The following is a 27,776-nucleotide window of genomic DNA, read 5'->3' as shown; positions in this document are numbered from 1 at the left end:
CATAGTTTGATAGACTTGGGGACAGTGCCTTTATCTATTTCTTATTTTATACACAGCTGAATAGACTTTGGGACAGTGCTTTTATCTTTTTTATACACCACTGGAAAGATTTGGGGGCTAGTACTTTCATCTATTGGTTCCTATTATCCCTCCATAGATAATTGGGGACTGTCCTTTTACCTTTTGGTTATTTCCATACACTGCACATAAGATTTAGGGACAATGCTCTCATTTATTGCTTTATCTTATCAGCAAGTGAAATATTTTTGGACATTATCTCTATAATTTAGTTCATCTTATACATAAATGAACAGGTTTTGAGACCAAGTTTTTATACTTTGGTTTAAGTTATACTCTACTGGAAAGAATTAGTGACACCAGTGCTTCATGTATTGGTTTATTTTATACACCTATTAAAAGATTTGGTGACAGTACTTTTTTCTTTAGGTTAGGTTTATCTTAACCATCAGTGGAAAAAAGTGGGGATAACACTTATATCTACAAGTTGATTTTAGACAATGCTGGAAAAATTTAGGGGACAGAGTTTTTATCTTTTGAATTATTCAATACACCATTGGAAATGTTTGACTAATTTCATACTCTACTGAAAATATTTTGGGACAGTATAAGCCCCTGGGCTTATAGCATCCTGCTTTTCCAACTAGGGTTCCAGCTTAGCAAGTAATAATAATAATAATAATAATAATAATAATAATAATAATAATAATACTTTCATCTATTGCTCTATCTTATATACAACTGGAAAGATTCTGTGATATTGCATGTATTATTTGAGTCACCATATAATTCTAGTAGTCAGGCCTTCTCCATCATAGGGCTCAATACTACACAGGATTCTAGAAGTTTTATTCCAGCTATGTCCAAGTTATGGAATGATCTTCCTAATCGGGTAGTTGAATTGGTAAAACTTGAAAAGTTCAAACTTGCAGCCAATGTTTTTATGTTGAACTGGCTAACATAAGTCTCTTTTTTATAGTTTATATATGAAAGATCTGTTTTAATGTTGTTAGTGTTCTTAAAATATTTTATTTTAATGGTTCATTTCTTCTCATATAGTGTAGTTTATTTATTTCTTTTCCTCACTGGGCTATTTTTCCCTGTAGGAACCCTTGGGCTTATAGCATCCTGCTTTTCCAATTAGGGTTGTAGCTTCGATGATGATAATAATAATAATTATAATAATAATAATAATAATAATAATAATAATAATAATAATGATGATAATAAACTGAAAAGATTTTGAGACTAAATTTAATGGAGTTTTTATAACCTATTGAAAATATTTACGGGCATTGCTTTTTTATGTATTGGTTTATTTTAAACACCACATGAAACATTTTGAGATATTGCTTTTATCTTTTGGTATATCGTATACACGACTGAAAATATTTGCAGATAGAGCTTTTATATGTTCCTTAATTTTATACACCACTGTAACGATGTAAAGACATTATCCTTTACACCACTGGAAAGATTTGGAGACAATGTGTTTATCTTTTGTTTCATCTTATACACCACTTGAAAGATTTAGCGACAGTGTGATTTTCTATTTGTGTATATTGTACATCACTTGTTAGTTTTGGTAAAGACCATTTATCTCTTCATTATTTTCATAAACTACTGGATATTTGGGAGATTGATTTTTATTCACTAGTTTATCTTATATACCATTTGGAAGATTTAGGGACAGGGCTTTTGTCATTTGGTTCATCTTATTCACAAGAAAGATTTTAGTAAAATGCATATATATATATTATTTTAGTGTATCCACAAGTAGAATAGTTAGAAAACTGTCTTTATTACTGGTTTATCTTTTATACCACGAAAAGGATTTGGGGTCAGTTCTTCTCTGTGTACTTATACGCTACTTGAATGAATTTGGGACAGTGCTTATATCATTTTACTTATCTCATACTGTACTGGAAGATTTTGGAGACAGAGCTTTTATTTTTTGGTTTATCTTATTCACTACTGGTATTATATAGGAACATTGCTCTTATTTTTATTTTTTATTTTTTCTTTTTTTTCTTATTCACCACTAGAAATATTTTTGAACAGTACTCGTCTAATACACCACGGAAAAGTGAGAGGATTGCACTTCTGTTTATTGTTTTTTTCTTGTACAAGTACAGTAGAACCTCTACATACGATTGTCTTTACATACGATTGTTCCAAAATCCGAAGTAAAATTCCATCAAATTTTTGTCTCGATACCCGAAGTAATGCTCCAACATCCGATGAAGATCTTGTTTATGCCGGTAGATGGCAGCACGTAAGAGGGACGCCATTGAGCGTTGAGTGCTCTGTTCTCTGTTCTTGTGTGTGTCGCGTGATTGTCCTCTGTTTGGTCTGTTATTAACAGTGCTTATTTTCTTCCTTTTCTCACATTTCCTTTTTGATTTTACCTATAATCAGGCTCAGTTTTCTCAAAATATGCTGACTCAACTGATTAAGACAATGACATCTTGGTCAAAATAGGACAGTCCCCTTATCACTGCAGGCGCTCTTCGTTGAGGCTCTGTTTACTTTCAAAATGCTGACAACAGTGAAGTGATGACAGGTTTGACCAAACAAGATGGTAGTCGAATCTCGTCTCGCTGCTCACACTTTGGGAATAGATATTTTTGTCTTTTCATAACATACCCATTCAAAAGTATTGTATCTATCCATGACAGTGCTGTGATGCAAGCTCCACTTTATTCATGGCCGTTATCCCGTTAAGAGGTCGCCCTCTCCTCAACTACAATCACGACTTCACTTCTCCACACTGGATTACCCTTATAGTATTATGTGCTATATTATTACAAGTGCTTATTATGTTTAGAGTCGCTAGTGTCATGCGGACCTGGCCCAGCTGTGTGGCACTTTCATAGAGTCAGGATGAGGTCGATCTGCAGCCTCTCTGCCCTTCATGCCGTGGCAAACATTGTTCTGTGGAATCTCCATGTGATTATTCTAGGGGGTGGCTATCCCTTCAGTGGGAGAGACATCATTCCTGTCGTAGGAAACGAGCCAAGAGGGATTGTTCCCCTTCCTCCTCTTCTGGTGACAGTAGGAAATGTAGGCTCTTTTCTTTGACACTCTTTTCTTTGACGACTGATGTCCTTCACTATGCTCCATCATTTCTTGGACCTTCTGAAGATCCAGTTATGGAGGACAACGGCCATGATCTAATTATTGTTGATAATTTCGTGATTGGATTATCACCTAACCATGTAATGAGTAATCAGGAATCACTGCTAAAGATGGATCCTATGGCTATGGCTGCGGCACTTCCAGTCCCCGATCTAGTCCCAGTGTTCTTGGTTACCAATTATTTTGATTTGCACAGATCTCCCTTGCCTCCCACTAGCATGCCGATTGGTGATCTCTTTGTGGCGGAGTTTCTGCAGGAGGCTCTTTCAGTTTTAGAGGTTTCACCTGTAAGGCATTGAAAGTCTCCCTTAGTCCCCATATGCAAACACGCACTAGACTTGAGACTGCCATCTCCCCCTGTACAAAGGCAACCCTGTTAGAGGATCCACTTCCTTCACCCTCTCGTAACTACGAGCTGGGCTTGCCTCGTACATCCAGAGGTCCTCAGCACCGCTCTCCTCTTACGAGTTCTCAGGACCTGTCCAAGAACACCCTATCACCTTATGTTGACGTTGTCCAGACTGCTTTGGCAATGTCCACAGCCATAACTTTGGCTAGACCGAGTTGTCCAAGTATTGCTGTTTCTTCCCCTTTAAAGTGAACTGCACGGAGTTGACTGTAACAAAATGTCTAACATGTCTGTATGCGCTGCTGTCCCAACGTGTGCTGACATCATTAAACACACCACCATTGTAACGTGATGATATTCCTCCGCTTAATGGCTATGATGCCATGTCATAATAATGCACACACTCATCATGCTGTCACTGGCCAAGTTCGTAAACTATTACAACCCCCTCGTTGTTATGTTCCTTCGTCAACTTTGGCTAACTATCGGAAAGCTTTTACCCCCCCAAACCTCAATTACCTCGTTCAAACTTAACAACCATTCCTCATACAAATGAGAAACCTGTTATTTTACTTACTGCACAGTAGTTAAGCAAGTACATTGCCTACTGTTCATAATATTTCAGAATTTACAAATTCTCCAGATCATCAGAAGTCTTCTGTTTCAGGTATAGATCATACTCGTTACCCTCTTGCAATCTGCTAGAGGTAGAGACACTTATTCTCGTAATGAGTATGACTCTACCCATTCTTTCTCCATCTCTCCATTCACAGAATGTCATGAGAGAGACGAAAGATGTCAGAGAAAGAGATAAGTCATCTGGCAACCCCCTCAGGTGGACCTGTCAATTGCCTCAAAACAAGAGCCCATTCCAGAGACTCATGATTTCCTTACTATCGACGATTCCCAGGGCTCCATTGCAACTCACTTTATCCAAATCATGAGCTTAAACCATCACTTGAATGGCCTAGATGAGCATCCTCACTCGCAAATAGCCAATAGGCGTTGTGTCATTGCTATCTTTCCCAAATTGCAGTGTTAAACAGATTTTGACGTGGCGCTCGCAAACCAGACTCGTAAGATGCTGAGCTTGTTTAACACTTGAGTCTCAGCCGCAGAGAACTTGCTCAAAGTGAGTAGATCCTCAGTTAATAATGCCAAAGAAAATTTTATGTTCCTTCACGCACTCATCTGAGCCCACTTCCTATCAACGCTGATGTTGTCAACTTGGTACCTAGTATACTTAGCGATAAATTAACTAACATCCCCTCCCTCTTCTCTGGATCTGAGATGCAAAATATGGAGATGTTAGCTAGGAGCCAAGGTGCTTCCTTCTCTGTTTCCTTGTGGGGCAACTACATCCCCAAAAGATGTGATGCTGTCTTAGTAAAATGCACCAAAAGGTTGTTTCCCAGGGATTGCACTCTATCAAAGGAACTCCAACCTGATGGATTCCCCCTCTCTGTTTCCTCCTTCAGATGTGGCTACTGCAATTAAGAAAGCTGAAAAGATGCCATTCATCTCTTCTGAGCAGAGCTGCAGCACTAAGGATGCCTGCCCCTCAACAGCCCCAAAGGAACTCCCCTTTTAAATAGACTAACCAGCAAAGGTGCTTACTTCCTCATATGAACTTCCAGAAGCCTAGGAGGCAAGACCCTTGGCCCACCTTTTGCCGTATTAGACACTCCTCTGGCCGAAGGAGTCATGGCTGTAGGGGCTCCCGTTAAGGGAGGGAAAATCCCTCAACTTCCACAAGCAGGGGGATGCCTACAAAGCCATTGGTGCAGGTGGCAATTCTTCAGGCCTGATCCCTGTACCGTAAAAGCTCTACGCTCAGAGTATCATGTAACATTCGTAGACTGAAGAGGCTTGATATCTCCTATTCATGGGAACTTTCCACTCTCATCAGAAGTTTTGAAGACTTGCCCTCCTCGGGAACTCGAGCCTCCCTCTTGGATAGTAATGAAGGTTCTTAGGTCACAAAAGATGGTCCCTTATGAACCCTTGCATAAAGCTCTGAAGAGGGATCTTACCCAGAAGACTGTCATCCGTGGTCTTGCTGCAACCGTAGCATTGCGCAAGGACTACCTACTAGCCCAAGTTCTTGGTGCAGAGGTCTGGATAACACACAACACTTTCACAGGCTACTACATGAAAGAGTACACTCACAGATTTTTCGACACTTTTTCTTTAGGTCTTATTGTTTTGACTCAACAAATAATTTAATTTATGCTCCCACGGGACACCTAGCCCTTTATCACGACATCAGTTATTCTTTGTATTATAAGGGTATGAAATGTGGATCAAGTCTGAATGTACTCACAAGATGGATACTAGAGTACTCGCTGGTGATGCAGGTAAGAATAACAAGTTCTTATTTATGAATGTTTATATCTCATAATTTGATGTTTTGATGCCTAATTTTGATATAGTTTCACCTAGAGGGTACGGTCACTACAACCCCACCTTTTCACGTGCTGGTTAGACAGTCTTCACCTACAATTCTTACTTTTGACTTTTGCCTAAAGCCTGGTTTTACTATTGTACTGTAATTGTCTTGAAGCGAGTGACTCCCTCTTAACGAAGACTTCCTCCGCACAAGGAATGAACAACAAATTTTAAAAATAATTTGTGTTTTTCCTACTTATACAAACCCAAGTCATTTAAGCAAAGGTCCCACCTCAACCACCTCACACGTCTTTAACCAGGATAGAGTCGAGCTTCCATCACATCAGCACGTCGCTGTCCAGCAGTAGAATTCCTAAGTAACCTATTATAGTTACAATTGAACAATGTTTTTTCTTTATTATTGTCTGTTGGTAGAAATTCGACAATAGGAGTAACTAATTTAAACGACTCGCATTTGTATAGCTAGGAAAAATACAAATTATTTCTAAAATGTGTAGTGTTAAATTGGCAAGTCTGCAACACAAGAAGTTTCCAAGATATACTGGATTTTTTTTTTTTACCAGATTTGCAAGAAACATTGCAAAATTTTAAATCACAAGAAATTACTGTATATTGTCAACCATATCTTTCAATCTTTATAGACTAACTTTAGATATTCAACAATACATTAGCTGGGCAATGTAATCATGTCTTCAAATAGACTTAAACACAAGTCATTCTGACACAATTGATAAAAACTTGATCAAGCAACAAATCCTGCTCCTAATTACTAGTATAAGACTTGCTTGGATTAGGTCACTAATAAATCTCCTAGCAGTTTATTAGCATACAGCTCATTTCTCACCACATTTGGAATGGATTTGTGGATTTGAGCTATATAGAATGGCACTGTGGCCGGTGAAACCATTCAACATGTTTGGTAAAAGATCTGGTATTTGTGTGGGAACCCAAAATATATAACTAGGAAATTTTAGTTTGGGCCTTTAGTTGTGAACTAAAAATTGAGGTAAATTTTAGATGAACAACTTTTAATAATTTTGCTTTTTTTATAGAATGACATTACTGGAAAAGCCTTGGTGAGGATGAGTGAAGGAACTTTGAGCAGGCTTGGAATAAATCATCCAGAACATCTTGAAGCAATATGGAGAGAAATTCTGAAGCTACGTCTCAAAGCTGATATTCAAGAGATGAAGGAGATAGAAATGAGCTCTGCATTTTAAACATGAATAAAACTGTTTTCTACAAGATAAGTTAAGGGACTATATAGAAGTCCTTTTAACCATTTTGTGATATTGTGAATAATTTAATGTGCATTACCTAAAGTTTTATCTTGGCTGATAGATCAGTTTCTTTAGGTATACCAGTTTCATCAATCAAAGTTTGGTGTGGCAATTATAACATTTTATGTATATTTCAATCAGAACCAGTAACATGCCTTTACCCAAAATTTTTTCTTGGTTGACAGAACTGTCACTTTGGATCAGCTGTCACTTTAGATCTACCAGTTTCAAAAAAGAAATTGTAGAATATGGTAATTCTACCATTTGCTGTATTTTTTCATTGACACCAAGTACATGCATTTGCATTACTAATTTTTATGTTCTAAGAATAAATCACTGTTCATCATCTGGACTCATTTAGTTTGAGGAAAAATAACAGTTTATGTCTCACACTTTCAGATTCTACCAGTTTCAAAAAACAAATAGTAGAACATGGTAATTCTACCATTTGCTGCATTTTTTCATTGGCACCAAGTACATGCATTTGAATGACTAATTTTTGTTTTTAGAATAAATTGCTGTTCATCATCTGGACTCATTTAGTTTAAGAAAAAATAACAGTTTATGGCTCACACTTTCAGAACTTTGGTCATACTGTGTGTGTATGATTTAGAAATTTGGTCATTATATGTGTATGTGATAAGTCACCACTGTTAATGCTGTATGTTATCTGGAAGTATAATTTCATAAAATTGTAATCATTGTTTATTTTTAAGAAGCATCTCTATAGTTTTAATTGACCAAAGAAAGGGGTGGTCTGGATTTTTAAAATCTTGTGCCTTAAATGGTAGGTTTAGATTTCTTAAAAATCTTTCATGGTAAATTATGAGCATACTTGCTTCGGTATGGAGTCTTGTATATCTTCACTGTTTAAGGTTTATTTATCATGATCCGAGTTTTACTTTAGTGCATCTTGAAAATTAGATAATAAGTTTTAACTTTATTGCTGCAGTAGAGCACAAAATGGAAGTTACTATAGTTACTTCATGAAAAGTAACCGGTATCAAATTACTTCATGGAAAGTAACTGGTTTCAAAGGTGCCTAAAATATTATAGTTTTTAGCTCATTGCTTCTAGTTTATACAAAACTTTTTTATGTAAACCTAAATAAATTCTCAATGCATAGGAATTCTTTCTCTTAAATCATTACCCTGTTTTATATTTTACTTTACAAAATCTTTTATAATAAAAATCTTTCATTTCATAAATGCTGACCATTTTATATACTGTGAGTTCCAGTCACTTATAGAGAAAAATCATACCAAATCCATGTTCAAAATTTAATGCTAAAGTGAACATTTAAGGCAGTTTTGTGGAAAATTCAGCCTGCCAAAATAAGTTTCATACTATTTTCATAAATAGACTGTCAATTCCAAAGTACTAACTTTACGACCTCAACTTTACTACTGCATCCGTGGGATAACTACAGTGCCAATGACATTTATATCTATCTCTTGTGCAAAATAAACTAGTCTATTTTAAATCTAAACACTGATACCTTGTGATTGCTTACTTTATCTTCAGGATAGTTTACAATTCATACTAGAATAATATTTGTAATTTCCTATTCTCAGTTTACATATATCAGAGCATCAGAAATACTTTGCAAGGTAACAGTCTCAGACAGTGATGTATTTCAATGTTGTAGTCTTATCTTTGAATCAAAGATATGTTAATTGATAAGACTATGCCTGAAGTTAACTTCCTGGTGAAAATAAAGATCCAGACCTCATAACAGGTGGATAGACACACAAATAATTACATTAACAAAATCACAGCTTTAAAAACTGAATTTACTTAAATTACAACAATGATGTACTATTCCAGGAAATAACTATTAGGAAAGGAATACATTATCTATGATCTGTTTTCACAAACACTAATCAGTATACCTTCTGTATTCAGTTACTTATAACTAAAAGCTTATGTTTGTGATTTGATGTATTAGGATGGCAAACTTTCACAATTTTGTTCAAACATATATGAAAAACTAGAGGATGGAAAAGTAAGAAATGCAAGCAATAATCACATGACTAAATGAAATTTTTTTGGCAATGTCACACAAAACAGAGATATTTTTATTTGCTTTCAAAAATTATTTTTTTTTTTACACTATATTACTAATAACCTGTTACTCAAATCACAGCAATTTATGGCTAGCATTTAGGACACATTGCTACCACTTAAATCAATGTTTCTTAACGAAACAAACCCTCCTGTCTATGGAAAATTTAATGCAAAATCAATAAACCACCAGAAGTGAAAATTCATCTAGACTCAATTCAGCAAAAGACAATCAGGCAAAAGTATCTTAAAATTAGGACATTAGTAATGCTAATAAATGGTCCCACAATTAAATTGTGCAACGTACATATTCCCACATTTGAACTGTGCAAATTACATAACATCATAAATATTAAAACAATAGCTTTCTCATATAACTGTAAATTAAACAACATTGTACTGTACAAGCTTGTAAACATACAGTACTATATAGGAATGTGCAAGTACAGTAATTATATAGGCCTCTTTAAATCTAAATGTTGCAGCACCACCATCACAGCAATTTCTAAAGTAACTTTTTATAAGTAGTATTATGTATTTCATGACCATGAAATTATTAATCAATCAAGCGGCACGCCAACCGTTCGGGCTTTACTAGTGAAACCATCATTGTCTAGATAACAGCCACCCATAATACGAGATCCTACATACTTGTTGCGACCATGCATTACTCTCCAGTTGTCTATGAGAAGTAGTGTACCTGAAAAAGAAATGAAATAATACTGCATTTCTCAAAAAACAATTTTAGTCTTACAAAATATTATTAACCCTATAAACAAAATCTAAGGTTTATGAATTTCAAATGTCCATCCCACCCCAGCACTAATTAAACTACTGTACTTGGTTTTAAGATAACATCATATTTTCCTCTTCAGTCTACAAAATGCTGTTTAGATTCAGTAACAAAGGCTTGGTTTCATCATAATTTCAGAATAACATGTTATTTCAGTCTTTTACCATATGGCAATCATCTTGATGTTCATGGAATCCTAGGACAGCCTTCAAGTGAAGGAAATATAGTACAGTACAGCTAACAGCTAAATACACCACACCTAGATTACTTTAAATTAAAAGGTATAAATTAGTGTTTCAAAATATAATACATCTTTTTTGGGCTCAGGCCATGTCGTCCTGATGGAAGTTCCTATAGGGTAGCTTCCTTGGGTATATTTGACTACGGTGATATTCCCAGAGAATTTACCTTAAGGTATCCAAAATTCTAACTCCTGGAGCGAATATCCCTAAATAAATTTAACCAGGGATATCGCCTAATATCAGAGGACGTATTCTTGACACGCCACATAGCAATCTACACCCCGAACAGAATTAACACTTTGAGGGGTCAAAGTGGCAAGAAAACGAAAAACGAGAATGAAAGGAGAGCCGCTAACAAGGCACCTCTCCTATCTCGCTCTGAGTGCGTACATAGCGCCGCCGACGGCGCCATCTGTATTCCTTTTTGCGTAGCTCAACAACTCGGTGTTTTCCCTGTGTTTACTCGTAAATCTTGGATTATTTCAACCTTATGATGCTTTCTCCAGCCTCTTCTGCCTCTGGAAAGTTGAGTATTATCTTTATTATGTATAAATGTAAGCTCTTGGTGTTTTTAAAATAATTCGATAGCGATATTTTCGTTACAAGAGCTGTTGCCTATCGGAGGCGTCCTGGACGCTGTCGCTCGCCATGCATGAGTCATTTAGTTAGCCAGAGCGACGTTCCCGGCCCTTATGCTTTAATAATTTTAGCTATTTAGCTTTACATAGGAATCCTTTATATGATGCTATTAGTATTTCTGTTTCGGCGAGTGAGTTACCGATCCTAGCCTACGCTAGGCTTCGTAGCCTAGACGTTTGGCCCTAGTACTTTCATGCATGATATTCAGATTTCCGAGTGTTTTAAAATTTATTGAAGCTTTAGGCAGTTTTATACATATAAGATATTGTTGATATTTCTTTCAAGATCGTATATGAGAGAGTTTCGGTAATTTAGGTAATCGATTCTCTTCACGCCTAGGCTAGTGCCCTAGGGAGCCTTAGTATACTTTCGCACACTCCCCGGTTGCTCTTTTCTCCTCGGAGAATAAGCGCAATCCCTTTTCCCTCTGTTTTAAGCCTTAGGCTTAACCCTAATGGTTTATCTGAATAAATATTTGGATATAACTATATTAGGGTGTTTCTGTTCTTTCCTGTTTCCAGAGAATCTGGCTTCAGGAGGGGGCAGGGCATCAGAGTATTTAGTCTGGGTCTGTTTCTTTCTAGCATAGAGAATGAGATTCCTTTGATAGGCCAAAGGCAGACACAGGAGGCTTAGCCTCCCTAGACCACTTCAGAAGGTTTCTGTACGAGATGATTACTTTTTCTAGTGATCTAGCAGACTAGTCCAGTGTTGTTGTTCTCAGTTTGAAGGATAAGATTCTAATTTCCCTTGTGAATAACAACACCAAACCTTGTTTTACTACTGAGGGAGGTGGTAAGTATTGCCGGCCTCCCTCCCATGATTCCCCCTAGGCTAGGATGAGCTTTCTTGGCTGTGGGGTGATCTATTACTAAAGCAGAGTTTGTAGGAGCCTCTTCTCCCCTTACCCCCCTTTCCTTAGTAATGGCCTAGCCATTACATCTCTTGGCCGTCGTTCTACATCTGTACCTAGTATAGGTTAAGATGTGGAGCTGACACAGTCCCTTGCCGGCCGGCAAAGGCCTAACTTCTATAGAGTGTTCCCCAGACCTCCCTTGGTCTCACATCCATGTCTGTCTGTAGAGCCAGGCGGCATTGGATAGAAGGAAGCTTGAATTTACATTCTCCCCTTCCTTATGTTCACTCTTTCTGGATGGAGGGCTGTAAGGCAGTGCCGTCTTATATCCTTACATCCATTCTGTTTCTCTTCTAGTGTTTGTGCCCTAGCCCGACTGCCTGCCTGAGTGGCCGGCAGCCGGGCAGGTGGAAGTTCTCTGGTTCCTTTCTGCTGCCGGCCAGCATAGGTAGCATACCATTGCCGGCCAGCAACAGAAGCACACCATAAGATCTGCCGGCCGCTACGATTGGCGGCCGGCAGCCGGGTGCTAGCGTTTATAGTTGCCGGCCGGCAGAGGCACACACATTTGAACCAGGGATCTTCCACCCAATAGTCTAAAGGTAGTATACCTTGGAACTAATTTGAGGTACGTGCCGGCCGGCACGTTATATTATATACAGTAGCCAGTATTTTTACAGTATAGTATATACTGCATGGAGAAAACTATAGTATAGAATATATTATAACACTTAAGTTTTTCCAACATTCTTGTGTTGTCTTGTACAACCTTTTGTGAAACCGTACAGATGAAGAAAGTGAGATCTTTCTTTATTAACTATCCAGTATATTAAAATTATTTATATTGGTGTGAGCTACACCTACATTTTCCTTTGGAAATACCTTAATGGTTATTCCAGAATAAGAATAACCATAAAATTTTATTATCTGGAAGGTTACAGCAATTGGCTGGGCAGGAAATTCAAGTGTGTGTCTTTCCTTCTTTCCTTTCTAGCTTAGTTACTTTAAGCTATATATACTTTAACATTAGTTATCCAGTGATACGTTTTTCGCTTGATACTCATGGAATTTCTTCTCTTTACAGGAGGACCATCCGAAGTGTGGGAGTTTGTTCTGCAACGTCCGCAGCAAGAACTTCTGTGGACATGATTTGTGCAGGAGGCACGCAGCATGCGCAGTCTCCAAAGGTGATCTCCGGTATTGGGACCCGCAGGTATGTACGATTTACACTAACCTGGTTACCGAGGCGTTTGACACCCCTAAGTCGGCGGAGTCAAGGGACACAGCGAGTTAAAAGCTTCGAACCTGGGTGAGGGGCTTCCAGAAGAATACTTCTGGCCCCTATCTTCCAAGCGAGATGAGGGCTTACCTTTTCCCCAAGGCATCAGCGGATGCAGTGATTCCCCAGCCTCAAGCGGAGATACCTCTGGTTCAGATTCCGGTGGATTCTGAAGTCTCGGACGCCCTACAAGACATCCAACTGGACGATAGGATGTCTGAGGTGTCCAAATACGCCGAAAAGGACCTTCTGGCAGAAGACCAGGAAGAGGAGCTGACCCAGGCTCCGGATATTGAGGAGGAAGAATTCGACGAAGAGTCGGCTACTCTGGTTCAGGCCCCTGAACCTGTTCCCTCAACATCGTCTGCTATCCCAGAGGATCTGGGAAGGACTCTTTCTTCCATTGTTGGAATGATACAGCAAATGCAGAAAGAGAATAATGAGAAGGCAGCTGCAATGAAGTTGGCGATGCGAAGACTTGCAGCATCACGTGGGCCCCAGAAGAAGCTCAACGTGAAGGACCTTACCTTGTGCTCGGATGCCAATCCTTGGAGGTGTGCCGAGCACATGCCTATGACAACAGGGAAGATCGTCATTTCGGAGAAATTGGGCTCAGTTCCCCTCGAGGAGGTGGAATTCTGGCCCAGCAAGGAGTCGTACCCGGACTGCTATGTCCGTCTTAGGAAGGAGCCAGCCTCAAAGGAAGAGACGGAGCCGAAGGAGGTCATAGTTTTTGACCACACTAAAGCACAAGCTTTACTGTCAAGCTCACTGAAGGAGAGGGGCTTCACAAACTCAAAGGTACCTGCTTTGAGTTAGAAGCATCCTTCCTTTGTGGCCTCTCCTACCAGAGCCTTTCCCTTTATGGAAAAGGGATTTAAGGCTGTTTTGAAAGCGGTCGAGGCAGGTAAACCATGTCCCTCCTTGGAGGAGTGTAAACCTCTGTCCTTGGCCTTACCCATGGACCAGAAAGACTGGAAGGACGTCCATCTTACCTTCTCAGTCGGGAAGTTGGAAGCCGATATTGCCGGACGTCAGTTCGGTGAAGACCTCCCGAAGTTGTCTGATTTTCTCTTGCGTAGGGAGCAAGAGACAAAAGAAAGACTTGCCGCTTCAATGTCTCTGCAAACGACTCTGGAGACGATGGCAAGTGACCCCAAGGCTCAAGAGATGTTTATGGTAGTGGCCAAAACACATCTGGCCACAGTGACGAAGGACCTTTACAGCCTCGTCAAAGCTAGTAGGGAGTTCGTGTTCGCCTCGGCTGCAGTGAGGCACGAACCAAGGAAATTAATCTCCTCTTGCATATGGGGTAAAGACCTCTTCCCTAGTGAAGCGGTCATGATTTTCTCTCCCTAGCAGTGAGAAAGCGTTTTGGGATATCAAGAGACAGTATAGACTTTTTAGAGGAATATAAGTCCAAATCCACCAGAAGACAATATGAGTCATCATGGAGGAAGTGGGTGTCCTTTGTCAAGGCGAAGAATCCACAAAAGATCTCGACAGACTTCTGCTTATCATTCTTCATCCACCTCCATGGTCAAGGCTTAGCAGCCAACACAATATCAACGTGTAAGTCCGCCTTGACAAGACCTATTCTATATGCCTTCCAGGTCGACCTCTCTAACGACATTTTTAACAAAATTCCGAAGGCCTGTGCTAGGCTCAGACCATCAGCACCTCCGGAACCCATTTCATGGTCTCTAGATAAGGTTCTTCATTTTGTTTCGCTGTTGAACAATGAGGAGCGTGCTCTAAAGGATTTGACCCAAAAAGTTATATTTCTGTTTGCACTCGCTTTGGGGGCTAGAGTTAGAGAAATAGTAGCCCTCGCGAGAGAGCAAGGTCATGTTCAGTTCTTAGATGGGGGAGAACTAAACCTTTTTTTGGACCCAACGTTTCTTGCCGAGAACGAGCTACCCACCAACAGGTGGGGTCCCTGGAGAATCTGCCCTCTGAAAGAAGATGCATCTCTATGTCCAGTGGAGTGTTAAAGGTCTATCTTCGTAGGACTTCAGACTTTAGGGGAGGTCAGCTGTTTAGGGGAGAAACATCAGGCTCAAATTTATCTCTGAAACAACTAAGGGCGAAAATCACCTATTTTATTTGCAGAGCGGATCCAGATAGTACACCCGCAGGTCATGATCCGAGAAAAGTTGCCTCGTCCATAAATTTCTTTAATAACATGGATTTTGAACATCTTCGCTCATACACTGGCTGGAAGTCTTCCAGAGTATTCTTTAGACACTATGCAAAGCAAGTGGAGCAACTGAAGAGGTCTGTGGTAGCAGTAGGTAGTGACGTCAAACCTACTGTTTAACTCTGCGAGGAACAGTGAAATTAATTGGGACAATTAATTCAAGGGTGGGTGTGTAGTCACGGACTGTTCTACAGACTAAGTGTTAGGTCACTAAGGTGTCCTCATTGACTGTTCCATAAACAAAGGTGAACCAAGCATAAGTGCAGACACGTGTGCCAAGCGTTTCCAACGCCAGTGTGATTGAATAGTAAGACAGACTTTTACGATTTTAATATCTCAATATTAAAAAGTGGCGCATATATTCTTTCTTTTCAGATGAAACGATTTTTCTGCTTACTATGATCCTTATGCTTATTTGTTAGTTATCCACTTCTTATACTTGTATAATTGCTGATTAACCTATTTTTATTTTTATTGATTGTCAATAAACTAGTTCTTGTGAACCTTGCGTCTCATTCGCCTGTGTCCTTTTACTTGAAAATGGTTTAGCATTACTTTAAATTATGAATAATTGTAACATGAATTATCCTAAAGATTGTTCCTCACTACAAGCAAACATTCATTGGTTTATGCTTTCCCCTAGTAGGGAGGACTTCATGCCCTATAGGGACGGTGGCGGATATACAAATTTCTTCCTATTCGGATATAAACCTTTGTCCAATCCAGTAATAGAACGGCACACCGGGGAAATTGTCGGTATTTCATATCGACGCAAGCGGTTCTTTTACAAACTTTACTTTACATAATATTGGGTGAGACCACTATACTGGCTTGTCTGTTATTCAAACATAGGTATATGTACTCCTCCAGACATTTTCCAGAGTCTAGTATGACTCTTCCCTGTAGGGGGCAGGAAGCACTAACATGGTCTATGTTTAGATGAAATGATGTATGACGGTAACATCTTAGGTCTCTAGGTTTAGGCTGACCAGGAAATACTTTCTTGAGAGTACGGCACGATCTGAGAATCCACAGATACAGTAATGCTCTGGTATACTTCCATCAGGACGACATGACCTGAGCCCAAAAAACGGATTTTGAGTGAAGCGGAAAATCTATTTTTGGGTGAGATAGCCATGTCGTCCTGATGGACCCACCCTTCCTTTTTCTTAAAAAGGGCTACAGGACCCCTCCCTACAATACAGTATCTGTAGCACCTTGTGTATCGCTACAAAGAATACAGATGGCGCCGTTGGCGGCGCTATGTACGCACTGGAAGCGAGATAGGAGAGGTGCCTTGTTAGCGGCTCTCCTTTCATTCTCGTTTTTCGTTTTCTTGCCACTTTGACCCCCCGAAGTGTTAATTCTGTTCGGGGTGTGATTGCTATGTGGCGTGTCAAGAATACGTCCTCTGATATTATGCGATATCCCTGGTTAAATTTATTTAGGGATATTCGCTCCAGGAGTTAGAATTCTGGATACCTTAAGGTAAATTCTCTGGGAATATCACCGTAGTCAAATATACCCAAGGAAGCTACCCTATAGGAACTTCCATCAGGACGACATGGCTATCTCACCCAAAAATAGATTTTTCGCTTCGCTCAAAATCCGTTTTTTACACAAACCCATCAATCTTGGTTCCAATGTCCTCCAGACATGAGCATTCTTTTGTTTTAGAGACAAAAATAGAATAGCACTGTAAAAAGTAACTATTCATGCATGTGCATATCCAATCCATGGGTAGGTAGTGACTACCCTCTTTATTCCATCATATAGAGTAAATACTGCAATACTCTTTAAAAAACGGATTTTGAGCAAAGCAAAAAATCTATTTTTGGGTGAGATAGCCATGTCGTCCTGATGGAAGGTTCCTTTAGGTAGCTTTCCAAGGGATATTTGCTACAGTGATACTCCCAGAGAATTAACCATAGGTCTCCAGAATTCTAACTCCTGGCGCGAGTATCCTTAATATATCTTTAAGGATATCGCATAATATCAGGGGACATATTTTTTGATACGACACATAGCTATCTTCACCCTGAATAGATTTAACTCTTTGAGGGGGAAGAGTGGCGAGCGAAAGGGGAGCCGTTATCAAAGTACCCGGTGAATCCCCCCCCCCCCTCCCACCGCCAGCCCGCTTTCCTCATTCAAACACTTTAGGCTCAATGTGGAACATGAGAGGGGTGGTAGAGGCGGGCATTTATATTAAATGATTACGGGTTTGTATAGCTAGGAAAAATACAATTTAGGACAAATTGTCATTTGTTCCGACGCGATATACAAACCTCGTAATCATTTAAAATAGGAAGACTCACTGGTTGGTGGGAGGTCTGCCTTTGCTGCTTGTGGACAGCTAACTGCCCGGATATAGACCTGGTCTCGAATGAGAGCAGAGGACTAAATCCACCTACCCCTGTCTCTTGACCCGACATGATGATGGTGGGGTCTAAGAGACTGGGAGCCACCGCGCGATGTGTAAGAGCATCGCGCGACCTGAGCGCGTGACTGTAAGAGACACTCGACTCTAGAGTCAAAGTGACTGGATGAACCTCCAAAACCAAAAGGCAAAGGGTTTATACATCCACCGTCTTCCCTGCCTAGCAGAAGACGGGAGAGGAATACCTGTAAACAAACTCTAGCAATCTTACCAGGGAAGACTTGCCTTGATGTATGGAATTCCAAGAGAGGAGACAGAGAGAAAGGCAGATCACATGCAGACTGCTTTCACACTGCCAAACATACCCTAAAATCAAGACAAGAGACTTCTCTGTCCTGGAGGAACTGAAGAGGTCAGACAATAGCTTGAGCCGCTACCACAGGGCCAAGTGCAAAGGTTTCCAAGGACTTGTGCGTAAACTCCCTCAAGTAAAAGGCTGTAAAGGTGGTCTGGCGTTTCCAACCACCAGCCTTTAGCACTTTGCCCAATGCAAGATTTCTTTTGAAAGTGAGCGTGGGGGCAATGCCCCTGATCTCGTGAGCTTTAACCCTCGCTGGTGCTTGGACTCTTGAGGAAGTCTCATACGCCTTGTGTATCGCTACAAAGAATACAGATGGCACCGTTGGCGGCGCTATGTACGCACTGGAAGCGAGATAGGAGAGGTGCCTTGTTAGCGGCTCTCCTTTCATTCTCGTTTTTCGTTTTCTTGCCACTTTGACCCCCCGAAGTGTTAATTCTGTTCGGGGTGTGATTGCTATGTGGCGTGTCAAGAATACGTCCTCTGATATTATGCGATGAATACGTCCTCTGATATTATGTGATATCCCTGGTTAAATTTATTTAGGGATATTCGCTCCAGGAGTTAGAATTCTGGATACCTTAAGGTAAATTCTCTGGGAATATCACCGTAGTCAAATATACCCAAGGAAGCTACCCTATAGGAACTTCCATCAGGACGACATGGCTATCTCACCCAAAAATAGATTTTTCGCTTCGCTCAAAATCCGTTTTTTACACAAACCCATCAATCTTGGTTCCAATGTCCTCCAGACATGAGCATTCTTTTGTTTTAGAGACAAAAATAGAATAGCACTGTAAAAAGTAACTATTCATGCATGTGCATATCCAATCCATGGGTAGGTAGTGACTACCCTCTTTATTCCATCATATAGAGTAAATACTGCAATACTCTTTAAAAAACGGATTTTGAGCAAAGCAAAAAATCTATTTTTGGGTGAGATAGCCATGTCGTCCTGATGGAAGGTTCCTTTAGGTAGCTTTCCAAGGGATATTTGCTACAGTGATACTCCCAGAGAATTAACCATAGGTCTCCAGAATTCTAACTCCTGGCGCGAGTATCCTTAATATATCTTTAAGGATATCGCATAATATCAGGGGACATATTTTTTGATACGACACATAGCTATCTTCACCCTGAATAGATTTAACTCTTTGAGGGGGAAGAGTGGCGAGCGAAAGGGGAGCCGTTATCAAAGTACCCGGTGAATCCCCCCCCCCCCCTCCCACCGCCAGCCCGCTTTCCTCATTCAAACACTTTAGGCTCAATGTGGAACATGAGAGGGGTGGTAGAGGCGGGCATTTATATTAAATGATTACGGGTTTGTATAGCTAGGAAAAATACAATTTAGGACAAATTGTCATTTGTTCCGACGCGATATACAAACCTCGTAATCATTTAAAATAGGAAGACTCACTGGTTGGTGGGAGGTCTGCCTTTGCTGCTTGTGGACAGCTAACTGCCCGGATATAGACCTGGTCTCGAATGAGAGCAGAGGACTAAATCCACCTACCCCTGTCTCTTGACCCGACATGATGATGGTGGGGTCTAAGAGACTGGGAGCCACCGCGCGATGTGTAAGAGCATCGCGCGACCTGAGCGCGTGACTGTAAGAGACACTCGACTCTAGAGTCAAAGTGACTGGATGAACCTCCAAAACCAAAAGGCAAAGGGTTTATACATCCACCGTCTTCCCTGCCTAGCAGAAGACGGGAGAGGAATACCTGTAAACAAACTCTAGCAATCTTACCAGGGAAGACTTGCCTTGATGTATGGAATTCCAAGAGAGGAGACAGAGAGAAAGGCAGATCACATGCAGACTGCTTTCACACTGCCAAACATACCATAAAATCAAGACAAGAGACTTCTCTGTCCTGGAGGAACTGAAGAGGTCAGACAATAGCTTGAGCCGCTACCACAGGGCCAAGTGCAAAGGTTTCCAAGGACTTGTGCGTAAACTCCCTCAAGTAAAAGGCTGTAAAGGTGGTCTGGCGTTTCCAACCACCAGCCTTTAGCACTTTGCCCAATGCAAGATTTCTTTTGAAAGTGAGCGTGGGGGCAATGCCCCTGATCTCGTGAGCTTTAACCCTCGCTGGTGCTTGGACTCTTGAGGAAGTCTCATACGCCTTGTGTATCGCTACAAAGAATACAGATGGCGCCGTTGGCGGCGCTATGTACGCACTGGAAGCGAGATAGGAGAGGTGCCTTGTTAGCGGCTCTCCTTTCATTCTCGTTTTTCGTTTTCTTGCCACTTTGACCCCCCGAAGTGTTAATTCTGTTCGGGGTGTGATTGCTATGTGGCGTGTCAAGAATACGTCCTCTGATATTATGCGATGAATACGTCCTCTGATATTATGCGATATCCCTGGTTAAATTTATTTAGGGATATTCGCTCCAGTAGTTAGAATTCTGGATACCTTAAGGTAAATTCTCTGGGAATATCACCGTAGTCAAATATACCCAAGGAAGCTACCCTATAGGAACTTCCATCAGGACGACATGGCTATCTCACCCAAAAATAGATTTTTCGCTTCGCTCAAAATCCGTTTTTTACACAAACCCATCAATCTTGGTTCCAATGTCCTCCAGACATGAGCATTCTTTTGTTTTAGAGACAAAAATAGAATAGCACTGTAAAAAGTAACTATTCATGCATGTGCATATCCAATCCATGGGTAGGTAGTGACTACCCTCTTTATTCCATCATATAGAGTAAATACTGCAATACTCTTTAAAAAACGGATTTTGAGCAAAGCAAAAAATCTATTTTTGGGTGAGATAGCCATGTCGTCCTGATGGAAGGTTCCTTTAGGTAGCTTTCCAAGGGATATTTGCTACAGTGATACTCCCAGAGAATTAACCATAGGTCTCCAGAATTCTAACTCCTGGCGCGAGTATCCTTAATATATCTTTAAGGATATCGCATAATATCAGGGGACATATTTTTTGATACGACACATAGCTATCTTCACCCTGAATAGATTTAACTCTTTGAGGGGGAAGAGTGGCGAGCGAAAGGGGAGCCGTTATCAAAGTACCCGGTGAATCCCCCCCCCCCCCTCCCACCGCCAGCCCGCTTTCCTCATTCAAACACTTTAGGCTCAATGTGGAACATGAGAGGGGTGGTAGAGGCGGGCATTTATATTAAATGATTACGGGTTTGTATAGCTAGGAAAAATACAATTTAGGACAAATTGTCATTTGTTCCGACGCGATATACAAACCTCGTAATCATTTAAAATAGGAAGACTCACTGGTTGGTGGGAGGTCTGCCTTTGCTGCTTGTGGACAGCTAACTGCCCGGATATAGACCTGGTCTCGAATGAGAGCAGAGGACTAAATCCACCTACCCCTGTCTCTTGACCCGACATGATGATGGTGGGGTCTAAGAGACTGGGAGCCACCGCGCGATGTGTAAGAGCATCGCGCGACCTGAGCGCGTGACTGTAAGAGACACTCGACTCTAGAGTCAAAGTGACTGGATGAACCTCCAAAACCAAAAGGCAAAGGGTTTATACATCCACCGTCTTCCCTGCCTAGCAGAAGACGGGAGAGGAATACCTGTAAACAAACTCTAGCAATCTTACCAGGGAAGACTTGCCTTGATGTATGGAATTCCAAGAGAGGAGACAGAGAGAAAGGCAGATCACATGCAGACTGCTTTCACACTGCCAAACATACCATAAAATCAAGACAAGAGACTTCTCTGTCATGGAGGAACTGAAGAGGTCAGACAATAGCTTGAGCCGCTACCACAGGGCCAAGTGCAAAGGTTTCCAAGGACTTGTGCGTAAACTCCCTCAAGTAAAAGGCTGTAAAGGTGGTCTGGCGTTTCCAACCACCAGCCTTTAGCACTTTGCCCAATGCAAGATTTCTTTTGAAAGTGAGCGTGGGGGCAATGCCCCTGATCTCGTGAGCTTTAACCCTCGCTGGTGCTTGGACTCTTGAGGAAGTCTCATACGCCTTGTGTATCGCTACAAAGAATACAGATGGCGCCGTTGGCGGCGCTATGTACGCACTGGAAGCGAGATAGGAGAGGTGCCTTGTTAGCGGCTCTCCTTTCATTCTCGTTTTTCGTTTTCTTGCCACTTTGACCCCCCGAAGTGTTAATTCTGTTCGGGGTGTGATTGCTATGTGGCGTGTCAAGAATACGTCCTCTGATATTATGCGATATCCCTGGTTAAATTTATTTAGGGATATTCGCTCCAGGAGTTAGAATTCTGGATACCTTAAGGTAAATTCTCTGGGAATGTCACCGTAGTCAAATATACCCAAGGAAGCTACCCTATAGGAACTTCCATCAGGACGACATGGCTATCTCACCCAAAAATAGATTTTTCGCTTCGCTCAAAATCCGTTTTTTACACAAACCCATCAATCTTGGTTCCAATGTCCTCCAGACATGAGCATTCTTTTGTTTTAGAGACAAAAATAGAATAGCACTGTAAAAAGTAACTATTCATGCATGTGCATATCCAATCCATGGGTAGGTAGTGACTACCCTCTTTATTCCATCATATAGAGTAAATACTGCAATACTCTTTAAAAAACGGATTTTGAGCAAAGCAAAAAATCTATTTTTGGGTGAGATAGCCATGTCGTCCTGATGGAAGGTTCCTTTAGGTAGCTTTCCAAGGGATATTTGCTACAGTGATACTCCCAGAGAATTAACCATAGGTCTCCAGAATTCTAACTCCTGGCGCGAGTATCCTTAATATATCTTTAAGGATATCGCATAATATCAGGGGACATATTTTTTGATACGACACATAGCTATCTTCACCCTGAATAGATTTAACTCTTTGAGGGGGAAGAGTGGCGAGCGAAAGGGGAGCCGTTATCAAAGTACCCGGTGAATCCCCCCCCCCCCTCCCACCGCCAGCCCGCTTTCCTCATTCAAACACTTTAGGCTCAATGTGGAACATGAGAGGGGTGGTAGAGGCGGGCATTTATATTAAATGATTACGGGTTTGTATAGCTAGGAAAAATACAATTTAGGACAAATTGTCATTTGTTCCGACGCGATATACAAACCTCGTAATCATTTAAAATAGGAAGACTCACTGGTTGGTGGGAGGTCTGCCTTTGCTGCTTGTGGACAGCTAACTGCCCGGATATAGACCTGGTCTCGAATGAGAGCAGAGGACTAAATCCACCTACCCCTGTCTCTTGACCCGACATGATGATGGTGGGGTCTAAGAGACTGGGAGCCACCGCGCGATGTGTAAGAGCATCGCGCGACCTGAGCGCGTGACTGTAAGAGACACTCGACTCTAGAGTCAAAGTGACTGGATGAACCTCCAAAACCAAAAGGCAAAGGGTTTATACATCCACCGTCTTCCCTGCCTAGCAGAAGACGGGAGAGGAATACCTGTAAACAAACTCTAGCAATCTTACCAGGGAAGACTTGCCTTGATGTATGGAATTCCAAGAGAGGAGACAGAGAGAAAGGCAGATCACATGCAGACTGCTTTCACACTGCCAAACATACCATAAAATCAAGACAAGAGACTTCTCTGTCCTGGAGGAACTGAAGAGGTCAGACAATAGCTTGAGCCGCTACCACAGGGCCAAGTGCAAAGGTTTCCAAGGACTTGTGCGTAAACTCCCTCAAGTAAAAGGCTGTAAAGGTGGTCTGGCGTTTCCAACCACCAGCCTTTAGCACTTTGCCCAATGCAAGATTTCTTTTGAAAGTGAGCGTGGGGGCAATGCCCCTGATCTCGTGAGCTTTAACCCTCGCTGGTGCTTGGACTCTTGAGGAAGTCTCATACGCCTTGTGTATCGCTACAAAGAATACAGATGGCGCCGTTGGCGGCGCTATGTACGCACTGGAAGCGAGATAGGAGAGGTGCCTTGTTAGCGGCTCTCCTTTCATTCTCGTTTTTCGTTTTCTTGCCACTTTGACCCCCCGAAGTGTTAATTCTGTTCGGGGTGTGATTGCTATGTGGCGTGTCAAGAATACGTCCTCTGATATTATGCGATGAATACGTCCTCTGATATTATGCGATATCCCTGGTTAAATTTATTTAGGGATATTCGCTCCAGGAGTTAGAATTCTGGATACCTTAAGGTAAATTCTCTGGGAATATCACCGTAGTCAAATATACCCAAGGAAGCTACCCTATAGGAACTTCCATCAGGACGACATGGCTATCTCACCCAAAAATAGATTTTTCGCTTCGCTCAAAATCCGTTTTTTACACAAACCCATCAATCTTGGTTCCAATGTCCTCCAGACATGAGCATTCTTTTGTTTTAGAGACAAAAATAGAATAGCACTGTAAAAAGTAACTATTCATGCATGTGCATATCCAATCCATGGGTAGGTAGTGACTACCTTCTTTATTCCATCATATAGAGTAAATACTGCAATACTCTTTAAAAAACGGATTTTGAGCAAAGCAAAAAATCTATTTTTGGGTGAGATAGCCATGTCGTCCTGATGGAAGGTTCCTTTAGGTAGCTTTCCAAGGGATATTTGCTACAGTGATACTCCCAGAGAATTAACCATAGGTCTCCAGAATTCTAACTCCTGGCGCGAGTATCCTTAATATATCTTTAAGGATATCGCATAATATCAGGGGACATATTTTTTGATACGACACATAGCTATCTTCACCCTGAATAGATTTAACTCTTTGAGGGGGAAGAGTGGCGAGCGAAAGGGGAGCCGTTATCAAAGTACCCGGTGAATCCCCCCCCCCCCCCCTCCCACCGCCAGCCCGCTTTCCTCATTCAAACACTTTAGGCTCAATGTGGAACATGAGAGGGGTGGTAGAGGCGGGCATTTATATTAAATGATTACGGGTTTGTATAGCTAGGAAAAATACAATTTAGGACAAATTGTCATTTGTTCCGACGCGATATACAAACCTCGTAATCATTTAAAATAGGAAGACTCACTGGTTGGTGGGAGGTCTGCCTTTGCTGCTTGTGGACAGCTAACTGCCCGGATATAGACCTGGTCTCGAATGAGAGCAGAGGACTAAATCCACCTACCCCTGTCTCTTGACCCGACATGATGATGGTGGGGTCTAAGAGACTGGGAGCCACCGCGCGATGTGTAAGAGCATCGCGCGACCTGAGCGCGTGACTGTAAGAGACACTCGACTCTAGAGTCAAAGTGACTGGATGAACCTCCAAAACCAAAAGGCAAAGGGTTTATACATCCACCGTCTTCCCTGCCTAGCAGAAGACGGGAGAGGAATACCTGTAAACAAACTCTAGCAATCTTACCAGGGAAGACTTGCCTTGATGTATGGAATTCCAAGAGAGGAGACAGAGAGAAAGGCAGATCACATGCAGACTGCTTTCACACTGCCAAACATACCATAAAATCAAGACAAGAGACTTCTCTGTCCTGGAGGAACTGAAGAGGTCAGACAATAGCTTGAGCCGCTACCACAGGGCCAAGTGCAAAGGTTTCCAAGGACTTGTGCGTAAACTCCCTCAAGTAAAAGGCTGTAAAGGTGGTCTGGCGTTTCCAACCACCAGCCTTTAGCACTTTGCCCAATGCAAGATTTCTTTTGAAAGTGAGCGTGGGGGCAATGCCCCTGATCTCGTGAGCTTTAACCCTCGCTGGTGCTTGGACTCTTGAGGAAGTCTCATACGCCTTGTGTATCGCTACAAAGAATACAGATGGCGCCGTTGGCGGCGCTATGTACGCACTGGAAGCGAGATAGGAGAGGTGCCTTGTTAGCGGCTCTCCTTTCATTCTCGTTTTTCGTTTTCTTGCCACTTTGACCCCCCGAAGTGTTAATTCTGTTCGGGGTGTGATTGCTATGTGGCGTGTCAAGAATACGTCCTCTGATATTATGCGATGAATACGTCCTCTGATATTATGCGATATCCCTGGTTAAATTTATTTAGGGATATTCGCTCCAGTAGTTAGAATTCTGGATACCTTAAGGTAAATTCTCTGGGAATATCACCGTAGTCAAATATACCCAAGGAAGCTACCCTATAGGAACTTCCATCAGGACGACATGGCTATCTCACCCAAAAATAGATTTTTCGCTTCGCTCAAAATCCGTTTTTTACACAAACCCATCAATCTTGGTTCCAATGTCCTCCAGACATGAGCATTCTTTTGTTTTAGAGACAAAAATAGAATAGCACTGTAAAAAGTAACTATTCATGCATGTGCATATCCAATCCATGGGTAGGTAGTGACTACCCTCTTTATTCCATCATATAGAGTAAATACTGCAATACTCTTTAAAAAACGGATTTTGAGCAAAGCAAAAAATCTATTTTTGGGTGAGATAGCCATGTCGTCCTGATGGAAGGTTCCTTTAGGTAGCTTTCCAAGGGATATTTGCTACAGTGATACTCCCAGAGAATTAACCATAGGTCTCCAGAATTCTAACTCCTGGCGCGAGTATCCTTAATATATCTTTAAGGATATCGCATAATATCAGGGGACATATTTTTTGATACGACACATAGCTATCTTCACCCTGAATAGATTTAACTCTTTGAGGGGGAAGAGTGGCGAGCGAAAGGGGAGCCGTTATCAAAGTACCCGGTGAATCCCCCCCCCCCCCCCTCCCACCGCCAGCCCGCTTTCCTCATTCAAACACTTTAGGCTCAATGTGGAACATGAGAGGGGTGGTAGAGGCGGGCATTTATATTAAATGATTACGGGTTTGTATAGCTAGGAAAAATACAATTTAGGACAAATTGTCATTTGTTCCGACGCGATATACAAACCTCGTAATCATTTAAAATAGGAAGACTCACTGGTTGGTGGGAGGTCTGCCTTTGCTGCTTGTGGACAGCTAACTGCCCGGATATAGACCTGGTCTCGAATGAGAGCAGAGGACTAAATCCACCTACCCCTGTCTCTTGACCCGACATGATGATGGTGGGGTCTAAGAGACTGGGAGCCACCGCGCGATGTGTAAGAGCATCGCGCGACCTGAGCGCGTGACTGTAAGAGACACTCGACTCTAGAGTCAAAGTGACTGGATGAACCTCCAAAACCAAAAGGCAAAGGGTTTATACATCCACCGTCTTCCCTGCCTAGCAGAAGACGGGAGAGGAATACCTGTAAACAAACTCTAGCAATCTTACCAGGGAAGACTTGCCTTGATGTATGGAATTCCAAGAGAGGAGACAGAGAGAAAGGCAGATCACATGCAGACTGCTTTCACACTGCCAAACATACCATAAAATCAAGACAAGAGACTTCTCTGTCCTGGAGGAACTGAAGAGGTCAGACAATAGCTTGAGCCGCTACCACAGGGCCAAGTGCAAAGATTTCCAAGGACTTGTGCGTAAACTCCCTCAAGTAAAAGGCTGTAAAGGTGGTCTGGCGTTTCCAACCACCAGCCTTTAGCACTTTGCCCAATGCAAGATTTCTTTTGAAAGTGAGCGTGGGGGCAATGCCCCTGATCTCGTGAGCTTTAACCCTCGCTGGTGCTTGGACTCTTGAGGAAGTCTCATACGCCTTGTGTATCGCTACAAAGAATACAGATGGCGCCGTTGGCGGCGCTATGTACGCACTGGAAGCGAGATAGGAGAGGTGCCTTGTTAGCGGCTCTCCTTTCATTCTCGTTTTTCGTTTTCTTGCCACTTTGACCCCCCGAAGTGTTAATTCTGTTCGGGGTGTGATTGCTATGTGGCGTGTCAAGAATACGTCCTCTGATATTATGCGATGAATACGTCCTCTGATATTATGCGATATCCCTGGTTAAATTTATTTAGGGATATTCGCTCCAGTAGTTAGAATTCTGGATACCTTAAGGTAAATTCTCTGGGAATATCACC

The 27,776-nt window shown here is 41.6% G+C and overlaps 2 protein-coding genes across 5 annotated transcripts in view; one reads left to right on the top strand and one right to left on the bottom strand.

Moving 5' to 3' along the window:
• ave (Protein aveugle) overlaps window positions 1–8,319 on the top strand; it is a 54,348-nt gene extending 46,029 nt beyond the window's left edge. For all 4 annotated transcript variants that reach the window (XM_068348140.1, XM_068348138.1, XM_068348141.1 and 1 more), the window contains one exon: window positions 6,967–8,319. In XM_068348140.1, coding sequence (XP_068204241.1) covers window positions 6,967–7,134 — 168 coding nt within the window. In that variant the 3' untranslated portion in view covers window positions 7,135–8,319. The remainder of the gene's footprint in view (window positions 1–6,966) is intronic.
• Window positions 8,320–8,462: 143 nt separating this feature from the next.
• Window positions 8,463–27,776, bottom strand: part of Tmlh (Trimethyllysine hydroxylase) — a 184,889-nt gene continuing 165,575 nt past the window's right edge. The window contains exon 9 of the mRNA XM_068348137.1: window positions 8,463–9,958. Coding sequence (XP_068204238.1) covers window positions 9,819–9,958 — 140 coding nt within the window. The 3' untranslated portion in view covers window positions 8,463–9,818. The remainder of the gene's footprint in view (window positions 9,959–27,776) is intronic.

Source organism: Palaemon carinicauda, chromosome 24 (genome assembly GCF_036898095.1).
Source record: "Palaemon carinicauda isolate YSFRI2023 chromosome 24, ASM3689809v2, whole genome shotgun sequence".
Classification (NCBI taxonomy): domain Eukaryota; kingdom Metazoa; phylum Arthropoda; class Malacostraca; order Decapoda; family Palaemonidae; genus Palaemon; species Palaemon carinicauda.
This window is presented reverse-complemented; position numbering and strand designations above follow the sequence as displayed.